Source organism: Bactrocera tryoni, chromosome 4 (genome assembly GCF_016617805.1).
Source record: "Bactrocera tryoni isolate S06 chromosome 4, CSIRO_BtryS06_freeze2, whole genome shotgun sequence".
In the NCBI taxonomy this organism is placed as follows: Eukaryota; Metazoa; Arthropoda; class Insecta; order Diptera; family Tephritidae; genus Bactrocera; species Bactrocera tryoni.
In genome coordinates, this window is record NC_052502.1 from 60,748,478 (window position 1) to 60,760,916 (window position 12,439).

General features: G+C 38.5%; 1 protein-coding gene across 3 annotated transcripts in view; it reads right to left on the minus strand.

The window, feature by feature from the left end:
- The window catches only part of LOC120775430 (nuclear pore complex protein Nup205), a 31,429-nt gene that overhangs the window by 2,342 nt on the left and 16,648 nt on the right, over positions 1 to 12,439 (minus strand). The window contains exon 15 of one of the 3 annotated variants that reach the window (XM_040105614.1): positions 452 to 612. In XM_040105614.1, the coding sequence (XP_039961548.1) occupies positions 452 to 612 (161 nt within the window). Of the gene's footprint in view, positions 1 to 451; positions 632 to 12,439 lie in introns of those variants that run through there. The other 2 variants (XM_040105616.1, XM_040105615.1) reach the window with 2 other exon arrangements.

Below are 12,439 nucleotides of genomic sequence, written 5' to 3' on the forward strand. Positions count from 1 at the left end.
TTTATTTTTACGAAGTGCGAAATGTCTTCATATATCTTTTATATTTCTGCTTTTACGAGGCGTTTTAATGAATAACTCAAAAAATGTGTTTTAAATTCGCGTCAATTGACTAAGTTCTGGAAACTCGCTGAGGTAACCTTTTAAGATTTCATTATACTATATTATCATCTAAGAAAGTTGGCCGTTGAGATTGAAGCTAACATCTGCGTTCCTAATATGACATTGCTCCTTTATTAGCTTTACAATTTGAACAATAATAAGTTCCCATAACGGGTTAATTTCACAATAATTAGGCTATGTGCTTACAAAATAATAACTGCTGACATAAAAAAAGTTCTTTGTTTTGAAGGTTTTCAGCTTTCTCAAGTCGTTACGCAATTCCTTATGTGCGGCAAACGACGTGACAAAAATAACATTGCTTTTTATGAAGCTAAAAAATCATATTACTTACCAGAGTTATCAATGCTAGCATCAGCCATGTAAGATCTGCGGGAAACTATATTGTCAGTAATTCGTTTTTGCATCTCTAAATATTCTACCGATCCTTGTAGGTGATTCAGCACAGTCGTGAAATCAAGCGATTCATTTACACTTCTCTCCAATTTATCTATTCTGAAAAAATTATTGTAATCTTTATATATACATACATATATAGTATACTGCCTCGATTACTAGAAAATATTTTATTTTGCACATATCTTTGATTATTATGACTAAATAATTTTTAGTAAAAGATATTTCATTTTATACTTACATATATGTATATTTATATACATATATTTTTTTATTATAAATCAAGAAAGTCAGAAATTTATCCTAAAACTGTCAAAATTATTTGTAAAAATTTTAAGAAAAACCCGAGTATACCGTTTTATAGCGCTTTGAATCTGAGTATACAAAATTATAATTTGAATTAGTTCGATAGGATAAGTTCCTCTTCTTATTTGCACGATATTATTGAGATATCTAAGCGAATAAAACCACACTAAAAAAAAACTTTAAATTTGGTACAACCCCTGGGAAAACTAGTAGCCATTACTGTGAAAAGAAAGAAGCCCACTTTTTATTTAGTTTTGTATAATGTATAATGTAATGTATAAATGTGGGAAGCGATGACAAGACAAAACGTAGTAGTAGACACACTTACTAATGACGTACGCAGTCTTCAAACAGTAATTGCGCGAGTTAATTTATTTACTCGTTAGGAATAAAATAAATATATAATTTTAAGTCAGCCAATGAGATTGGTTCTGACTGATCCTTTATTTGTATAATATTTCACCGTATACACATGTACTTCAATATTGAATATATTACACTTTAACTGTACAAGTGTTACAAGTGCTAACTTGTTACTCGGCAGTCGATAATGATAGTGGCCTCGAGGCTATTGTTCCAGTTGCTTACATAGGCTATGCTTATCGTTGCTCATACTATTGAGATGCTGGTTGTTTACTAGTAAATAACTATTTGGGTTGTTATTGTTTGTTGTACTGATAGTGCGCTTCTATTGTTCTAAGATAAAGTTGTTTTGATGATTTTTCTTTAATGTTTACTGAAACATAAGGTTGTGGTTAAAGCTTAAAGTATTAACTCGCGCCACGCACTTATTTAAGCGAACGGATTAATTGTAACAAGAAAGCCTATAAACTTTGAAATAATAAAACAATTAATTTAATTAACATCCCATAACAGTTATGGTATCCCCGCGAAAAACTTAGAGAAAACATATTTTAACAAAATTTGCCAATTTAAATCTGGAAAGGAAAGTGCGCAGTGTGTGTGAAGTAAACTAATTAAAGACTTTTTTGAAGGAAACGTAAATAAACGTAAAAAAAAAAACAAGTAAGGAAGGGCTAAATTCGGATACAACCGAACGTTTTATACTCTTGCAAGAATCAAAGCCAGGGAAATACTTTAAGGTGTAAAACTAATCATATAGAGTAGAGTAGTATAGCCGGATGTTTGGAAATCTTGATATTAGTTATTATATATAGGGGTTAGTCCAAGTCTTCGCTCAAATTTATCTAGTTTAGGCACATAGATACACTGTTATGAGTAAAATACGCTATCTTATTTTCATTGGGATAACTCACATATTGGTCGATATATGCGGTACAAAGTCACCTGGAAGTTCGAAAATCTTTATAGTATATTGAGTATATGGGGGCTAAGGGAAAGTCCGATTTTTTTTGACATTACAGACATACCATTATAAGAGAAGTAATATCCTTTAATTTTAGTTCTATATATCACACTATCACTGAAATTTTCGATCACAAGTCAACTATAATTACCGGGGTCTAAAAATTCGGTACCTAGGGGCTTGAACAGTTTTATTGGATTTGAACAATTTTTGGTCAGAAGGTGGCACACACTAAATACGTTAATCGTGCAAAGTTTTTTCCCGTTATATTAATTGCTTCTTGATTTGTGTACTGGAAACTGAACGAATCAAGAGAAAATTAAAATTGTGTTATAAGGGAAGTAGGCGTGGTTGTTGTCCGATTTCGTCCATTTACACAATGTGACATAATATAATAAGAATACCACGCACTTAATTTTGTCGAAATCGGTCTGTCGGGTCCCGAGATATGGAATTTCATTTCATTTCAATTTTGGCGGCGCCACGACCATGGTCCAATTTTCACACTGGCTCTCATAAGGCTTTGGCACTGGCGTATTTATTTATTGATTTATCGCGCTTTTAGTAGTTTTTAACAGTACCGTTATATGGGGAGTGAGCGGGGTTATCCTCCGATTACGCCCATCTACGAACTCGACATTTTTTTGTACTAAGGAACCCACATACCAAGTTTCATCGAGATATCTCAATTTTTACTCAAGTTACAACATGCACGGACAGACATTCCTACCGGATTCAACTTTTCTCGTTATCCTTATATATACATATATAATTCTCTAGCAACTGTTTGCAAGAGTATAAAAAACTCTTCAGTAAAATAGATTTATAAAAACGTGCATCAAAAAGTCTTCTTTTCTATAAAATTTTTATAAAGCAAAGCAACCGGTGAAAACAGTCACTGTAGCAGCAAAGCGTAGAGTAGCAGTAAGAACGCGAGTAACAGGCGTCGCACCTAGCGATATTTATTTAGCACATAAGTTATATATAAGTGATTCCGCTATGATGCTCAAAATCTTATTATAGTACAGTTGCGGTAACCAAAAAAAAGACAATTGTTACATAATTTTAGACGGTACAATTGAGGCAAAGAAAATAAGGCCGCATAACTTTATATTCATTATATGCTAATATAATTCCATCGACTTTTAGTTTATTTTGTAATCACATTCGTCTTGAAATATTTCAAAAGAGTTTTCTAAATTTTGTCTTTAATAAACGTATATAAAATTAAAATTTTGCAATTTTTGCATTATAATATTTAATAATCGACGTTACGAGTTTTCGAGAGAGGTTCTGCGAAAGATTTATGGCCCTGTGCGCATTGGCCACGGCGAATATTGCATTCGATGTAACGATGAGCTGTACGAGATATACGACGACATTGACATAGTTCAGCGAATTAAAAGACAGCGGCTACACTGGCTAGGTCATGTTGTCCGAATGGACGAAAACACTCCAGCTCTGAAAGTGTTCGACGCAGTACCCGCCGGGGAAGCAGAAGAAGGGAAGACCTCCACTCCGTTGGAAAGACCAGGGGGAGAAGGACCTAGCTTCGCTTGGAATCTCCAATTGGCTCCACATTGCGAAAAGAAGAAACGACTGGCGCGCTGTTGTTAACTCGGCTATAATCGCGTAAGCGGTGTCTACGCCAATTAATAAGAAGAAGAATATTTAATAGTTTTTTGTATTGACATTGAATTTGTAAGAGCGTTGTAAAACAATGGACCGTGAACAGACTTTAGCATTGACAGTGGACGGACTTAGGGAATATTTGGGGTTAGGAGTTGGTGGGCGGAAAGCCGTATTGCAGGACAGATTGCTGGAACACTTCGGCCTGAATGTAAGCGATGATGAGACCGATGACGACGGTAGTGTGAATACATCGATTGTAACAGGTTATAACTAAAAATCTGCACTAGCACTAATAACGCAAAATATACTATTAACAAAAAGATAAGCTATTTCATATATAATATATAAAGGACACGGCAAAGATGTATGTTCGAAGTCAAACATTAATTTGTAACTGGAGTTCGCTAAAATCAGCATTGAAGGGCAAGTTCGGTACCATCGTTTCGGCAATTGATGTACATCGGACATTGAGAAATCGACGTAAACTGTAGAGTGAAGATTTGCGTGAAGACTAATATTGTCCGTTTACTATTTAAAGATTTGATTCTTACGGCACCTAATATTGTATGATGCCGCAAACGATGTCAGCATGAATCGATACTGGTTCCGACATGTATTTGATTTGGAATGATGCTTTGTCAAAGCTACGGTCTGATATTGAATTAAGTAAGGAAAGAAAAAGTTTAGTTGACATAGGCAGCAGCGAATTAGTAACCATGGGTACATTAGCGAGCCCAACGGGCTGACACCATGAAGTGTGGCGAGGCATCAAAGTCGTTATACGGAAATGTCGATATAGACGGAGTGGCCGTTAATGAGACCAGTATGGAACAAAATAAGAATCGTATCGGTGAGTTGATCGGAGAATTTGGAGATATTTATCTGGCTTCTAGTATAAATGAAACACCACACAACGATTTTAAGCATATCAGTATTACACATGTAGTGAAGATAAATAAGTTTATAAGGGAGTATCGACCAATGAAGAAAGTGAAATTACCTTTGGAGATGAAAATTATATTGAAAGACGAAGAGCCAGTATACGAGAGGTGGGTATGCCACACAGATAAGCATCTCGCGTAGTAGAAAGCTGTAACGAATGTTTGGTGAACGAAAATAAAGTAGGAAAAAAGGAAGGGCAATTGCCACGGGTATTTCAAGGGGGGACGGACATGTTGAGCGAGTATACAAAATCATGACCTATGATATCGAAATTATGCACCGAAAGTATAGGTGTTTGGTATAAGCAAGTAGAACGCGTACAACAGACGATAAATTACACACCACCTCGTTATCGCCGTTTAAGATATTATTAACTGGATTAGAAATGCCAGTGCCTGAAATGCCGAATCTGCAAGAGCTTTTAAATAACCTGGCTACAGAAGATCGATTCATCGATTCAGAGCGTGAGAAAAGCCGCCTTCAATGGAAAGAGAACGTAGCTCGACTAAAAGAGGAAAATCGAAAAACTTTTAATGCTTGCCGCAAAGCTGAAATTGAATACAATATTAACAATTGGTAGCAATTTAAACGTACACAGTATGGATCTGGGCTGAAGCTGCAACCAAAATATCGTGAACCGTACAAGATCATTAAGCAGCGAAAGTTGGAGACCACGAACGACCCTGACGTACTACCACCGTTGCGGAATTCATGAAAAAATGGATTTCTTCATTCGGGTAGAATTAAAGCGCAGGATGACCGATTGTGGGACATAAGCACTGTCACTGCGCGCGTAACAAGAAAACCTATAAACTTTGAAATAGCAAAACAAGTAATTTAATTAACAAGTACGTTTCGTTCAATGGGCGATCCCACAAAAATAAAGCATCAATGAAAATATCGAAATAGTAAAACTTTGCAACTAAAAATCGGAGTATCATTTTTCAAAACTTTGATACCGAAATACGTAACTACGGTTTTTGAAGTATGTATTTTATTTAGAAGTATCCTAAAAGATAACGTATGTTGTTAAAATTTCAAATTTTTGAAAGGTTTTAGATACAAAGGCGGTCAAAAAAAAGTAGATTAGTAAAAAAATTGATAAGCAGTTACTCTTTGAGAATAATGCTATGGAACGCTAATGGTATTTCCAAAAGTAAAAATGAATTAAAAGTTATTCTACCATGTCAAATCGCGAAAGTTTCCCTTAATTCCGATCGTTCGGTTTGTATGGCAACTATATGCTATAGTGAGCCGATCTGAACTATTTGTTCCGATATTACATTACAACAATAACATTACATTAGAACAATAACTCATACCGAATTTCGTGAAGATATATCGTCAAATGAGGAAGTTTCACATGCAAGCATTTGATTCCGGTCATTCAGTTTGTATATGCTATAGTTAACCGATCTGAACAATTTCTTCGGGGATTACATTGTTGCCTTAGAAAATATTCCATACCAAATTTCGTGAATATATCTTGTCAAATGCAAAAGTTTTCCATACCTAGATTCCGATCGTTCAGTTAGTATAGCAGATATATGCTATGGTAAGCCGATCTGAACAATTTCTTCGTATATTACGTTATTATCTTAGAAAATAACCTGTGCCAACTTTTGTGAAGATACATGGCAAATGTGAAAGTTTTCCATACAAGAACTTGATTCCGATCGTTCTGTTTGTATGGCAGCTATATGTTATAGTGGTCCGATATCGGCAGTTCCGACAAATTAACAGCATCTTGAAGAGAAAATGACGTTTATGAGGGACTAGTTCGTACATATACAGACAGACTGACAGACGGACGGAAATCGACTCAGCTCAACATACTGATCATTTATATACATATATACTTAATAGTGTCTCCGACGCTTCCTTCGGAGTATTACAAACTTCGTGATATACTTAATATACCCTGTTTAGGGTATAATTATGAATTTTATTACATACCACACCCGACAAACTCAGCACGAGGAGGCAGCGCTATATTAATCAAAAGCAATATTGAACACTGCGAGGAAGATCAGATTAAGGCGAAGAAATTAAAGCTACAACATTTTCAGTAAAAATGCACAATCACCATTTGTATCTTATTGCTCTGTATTGTCCACCTAAGTAAGTGGGAGCTATGTTGCCTGTGTGAGCTCCTGGGGCCTGTGGAAGTCCTCTGTTGGCCACTCAGGGTGAACGGCGGCGCAGCGCGCGAACAATGTGCAGATTGCACAGCCGTAGAGGCTGGTGTCGTAGTATTGCGCAAGCAACATGGGGCCACGTAACTCTGAGTTGTGGAGGTTTCAACGTAATTCGTAAAGATCGCGAGCGAGATAATGGTGGTGGCCTAGCCTTCATATTGCACAACACCGTGCAGTATCGTCTAATCGATGAGGACATCGACCGCAGGGATACTATCCTATAATGTCAGGGTATAGCTATCCGGTCAGGCGATGCCGAGCTCGAAATATTTAATACATACATCCCCCCAGTTACATGTTGCCCTACAGGATATCAGCCGAATATAGGAGCGCTTCTTCGTAGTGAAAACCGTTTGGTACTAGGCGACTTTAACGCGCACCACGATCTTTGGCATTTCTGCCTGTCAAATGATCATAGGGGGATGGAGCTGGCGGAACAGATTGAGATTCGACATTCTGCACAATGAATGACGAAGCCCCCACCAGAGTCATGGGCACCTGCAATAGCTCGCCCGATATTACCACTGCTAGCGGTGGTCCGAAGAGACACGACGACCGAGTTGAGGTTCAATTCAATGGTCATGCCTCTTCGGACCTGAAGAAGTGCGCGAGCTACTTTAGCCGGCAGTTTACACTGCACCCTTCGGTAGACAAAACCAAGAGGTGTGTTAACCAACGGCTGCGCGAAATGCCAAACCACTGCGCGCGCCACTTACTTTCACCGATGAGGAGGTTCAGGGTGTCATCAACAAAGCAAAATCTTCCAAATCCATTGGCCCTGATGGAATCAACATGCTAATGCTAAAGCATCTAGGCCCGACGGGAGTAGGCTATCTCATCAAGAAAAGTCGGAAGAGTGGTTCCACTACTGAAACCTGGGAAACCCGCCAACAAAGAGGAATCTTATCGACCGATAACTCTCCTCTCCCCAGTAGTGAAGACACTTGAGGTCTTGCTACTCCCGACCTTCACTCACCACCTGAGCCTAGCCAGCCACCAGCATGGATTCCGAAAAGTGCACAGCACCACCACTGCACTTAGCGTCATAAACGCTCAGATAGTTCGTGACCTCAACCACAGATAGTTCGGACCTCGTAGCGTTGGACTTGTCAAAAGCTTCAATCATCCGTACTATTTCGAGGTGAAACATCCAAACTGAGAAGAATTAAACAGGGGGTTCTGCAGGGTGGTGTCCTCTCCCCGCTACTTTTTAATTTTTACATATCGAAATTCCCGCAGCCACCAGAGGAGGTTTCCATAACCTCGTACTCAGATGATTGTACGATATTAACGTACAGTGTGTTAAAAAGTAAACAACTACATCACCGACCTTTCTCGTTTTCTCACTGCACGGAACCTCACACTTTCCCCCACCAAATAAACACAGCGACCATTTTTACGAACTGGACGAAAGAGTAGAGACTTGAGGTTAATATTGAAGTCGATGGCGTTAAAATTCCGACTGTAAATAACCCTAATATTTGAGGTGTAACTTGCGATAGTCTATGCTCCTTCACTCCCCATACGATCGCGATTATTGCCAAGGTACAGAGCCGCAACAAAATCCTCAAGTCGCTAGCCGGCAGTACATGGGGAAAAGACAAAGAAACGTTGCTGGCAACATACAAGGCAATCGGCCAGCCGGTCCTCAACTACGCAACACCTATGTATATGGTCGCCTGGATGCAGTGATACGCAGATGAGGAAACTCCAGACCTGCCAGAATACTGCACTCCGGACCACGACGGGGATGTCTCCTATCGAACACCTACACAGAGAGGCGCTTATGCTCCCGGTTAAGGAGCATAATGAACTTCTCTCCAAGCAGTTCCTGCTGGGATGTTTTCGCAGAAATCATCCTTGCAGCCATCTGCTTGGAGAGAAACCGCCTCCTCGGAGCATCAAAAGGTCCTTCCTAGATTACGTCGACGACGTCGTACAGTACGCCACCCGGACTTCGGACGCAACTGATTTCCGACAGGTACTGACCGCCAATCACGGTGGAGCCATTAACACCTTCACCGACTCCCTTCCCGTGAATGGCGTTCTTGGAGTCAAACCACCACCCATCGTAGACGAAGAGCTGGAGTTGCCGCGAGAAACGCGAGTGACTTTAGCGTAGCTTCGTTCTGGATATTATAGCAGGTTAAACTCCTACCTATCCAGAACATACCCAACGTATGTCCTGCATGCAACGAGTCTCCGCATGACACTGACCACCTCTTTGCATGCTCTAACAACCCCACCCATCTAACACCCTTTCCCTTTGGTCCGACCCCCTCGAAACAGCACGTTCCCTGGGCCTCCCGTTAGATGCCGTCGATGACAACATAGATAACCCTTACCATCCTAACGGAGACTGATAAACCGTTAAAACAACAACAACACGGGGATGGCAGCAAACTAGGTGCTCTGCTCTCAAAACTAAGCTTAATAAATGTACAGCGAAACTAAGAACACAAATTAAACAGTTTAAAAATTTTTTCTTCAAAGCTTATCTGACTAAACTACTAAATCCACTCACTATTCACTCTGGAAAGCTGCAAGAAATATTAATAAACAAATGAAACATGTCGTACCATTAAAACTAAATGAAACTACATGCTGCCGTGTTTGCAAATCATTTGAGAAACACATTTACGCCTATCGATGGATATGAGATAAACGTGGTTGGTTGGATCCACACATCAGCATTTCTCATGTTACTATTAAAGAAATTAAAAATCTTATCAGGAACACAAGACTCAAAAAAGCACCTGGGTACGATTTAATAACCGGAGAAATATTATGCAATTTACCAAAGAATTATATAAAAAAAACTTGTAAACATTATAAACACTACATTATGCCTAAGATACGTTATACCGTTTTGGAAAGTATCTAATGTCATAATGATACCTAAGCCAGGTAAACCAGTACACGATGTTAAATCATATAGACCAATTTCGCTGCTGCCAGCTTTATCTAAAATCTTTGAGAATGTACTCATAAATATGCTCAAATCAATAATCGCTCATAAACACCTCATACCAACGCATCAATTTGGCTTCCGTGACCACCATTTAGCAGTTCATTCATTCATTGACCAGGTACACCGAATTGGTATTTTCGTTGAAAATACAATTGATAAAAAGAACGTTTGTACGGCCGCCTTCTTGAACACGCCTCAAGCTTTTAACAAAGTTGACATTCGGGTCTGCTGCTCAAATTGAAATACATGCTACCCAAACAATATTGCGAAATAAATGCTTCCTACTTAAAAAACTCAAATTTACAACCGATAGAAGCGGGTGTTCGCCAGTCAAGCGTGTTGGGGCCAATGCTTTATTTGCTTTTTACCAGTGACCTCCCATCTGACTTTCATATATGACAGCGACAGCGATGACACAACTTTGTTAGCAACTGGAGAGTCAACTTCAGTATCTACTCGACGAGTACAGACAGCAGTCAACGCTATTACTAAGTGGCGCATCAAATTAAACGACACCAAATAAATTCACGCGACTTTGCCTTGAAAAAGTCGACTATCGTTCGATTTATATAAATAATATTCCTATATCACATCATAACAGTGCCAAGTACCTAGGTATCACTTTAGATGATACACTACGGTGGAAAGAGCATGTCAAAAAAAAGGAGTGAGCTTGATATCAAATTTGCTAAACTTTACCACCTAGTTGGCAGCACATCCACTCTATCAATTCAAAACAAACTGTTAATATAGAATCAAGTTCTAAAGCCAGTTTGAGCCTACGTAGCCCAACTATGGGGTTGCTCTAGTCAAAGCTGTATCGTCGGCATTCAACGCTTTTAAAGTAAGGTACTAAGGACTTTAGCTCTTTGGTACGCTAGTCCTGCTGACCTGCACCGTGATCTAGGTGTGAATTCAGTGGTAAACGAATTCTCCAAAGTCTCACAAACTGAGGCTTAGACAGCACGTTATAGCCCTGACAGACGAGAGCGCTAATATGCATTAGCGGGCTTAATTTACATTTACTTGCGCATTTGACCCATGTTAATGCAAGTTAGTAAAGCACAAAAGTTTCTGCTATTTTTGACAGATGTCGCTTGAAATCTGCCACCTTGTTTGTGTTTACAGCTTCAGAGGTAAACAGTTTTTATATTACTAATTAAATTATGTGCAAGTATATTAACAAAAACAAATTTTAATATTTTTAGATGGCAGAAAATAAACAACGCACAGTTTGTTATCCATTTTTCCAAAATTCTTAACTTTTTCGCACACTTTTATTTCACTTTTTTTTTTTTAATAAATAAACAAATTTCACTATCAGCTGTCTAAATGCACAAGTCTGCCGTCTGTCACCATAAAATAGCAATGCGCATTAGCGTTGCTTAAGGCGCATTAATTTTGCTCGTCTGTCAGGGCTATTAATGAGGAAGCCTCCAGACTCTTCGAAACTGCTGCTCGAGAAATCCGGTGGAAACGCAAGAAGCCTTCCGACCTAGTAAGACAACAGTAGCAGCAAATTGTATTTCTCCTAATTAATTAGACTAGAATTGTTAGTATTTTATTTTTATATACACTGCTAGTCTTAGGTTAGACGCACCAACGTTTTTTTTAATAAATTGTTATATTTATAATCACGCTTCTTGTCCGAAAAATATTTGCTCATAGTTGATTTGCGAAAAAATAACTGTACATTCGAAGATTCCAGAAATGTCTATGGCAATCACGTGCACTTGCGGTTGGTCATTGAAATAGACGCACTTTACATTTCTTTGTCTTGCGTAAACAAGTGCAGGTTTTTTTATTGAGAAAGTACTAAAATAAACAAATAAATTGTTTTCGAGCTACATATAAAGTAATAATGGGAAAAGCTACTATTCGGAGCTTATTAGAACGTGAAAAAGTAGACTTTTTTCACTCCCAAGGACTATCCAATCGAAACATCGCCAAGCAGATAAAGCGCAGCTCCAGTACCGTTGATAGATATTTAAAGGATCCAGAAGAATATGGAAAAAACTTTAAAGGAAAAAAGAAAGCTCTCTCTGAACAATCAGTACGCAAAATTGTTAGAATTGCTTCAAATTCGACTAAGTCTGTAGCTAAGATTAAGGAATTGGCCGGAGTAAAAACAAGCCTTTCAACTGTTCAGCGTACAATCAGAAATGCAAAACACCTAAAGCGTTTAAAAATCAAGAAAAAAACCTCTCTGAATGAACTACGCAAAGAAAAACGGCTTCGATTCGCGAAATAATACATGATGTGGACTGTTCAATCTGGCACGCGACTTAATGATTGGCGTTCAGCGGTCTTTACTGATGAAAAACGTTTTAATTTAGATAGTCCTGATGGCTTTCAATACTATTATCACGATTTGCGAAAAGATGAGTTATATTTAAGTCGCCACCACAGCCGAGAAGGTGGAGTCATGGTATGGGGTGCCATCACGTTTTATGGAACGATTGACTTGGTTTTTTTCGATCAGAAGATGGACGGCTCTCGCTTCAAAACATTGTTGGAGTCCGTATTTCCACAATTAAGAGATCTATCTGG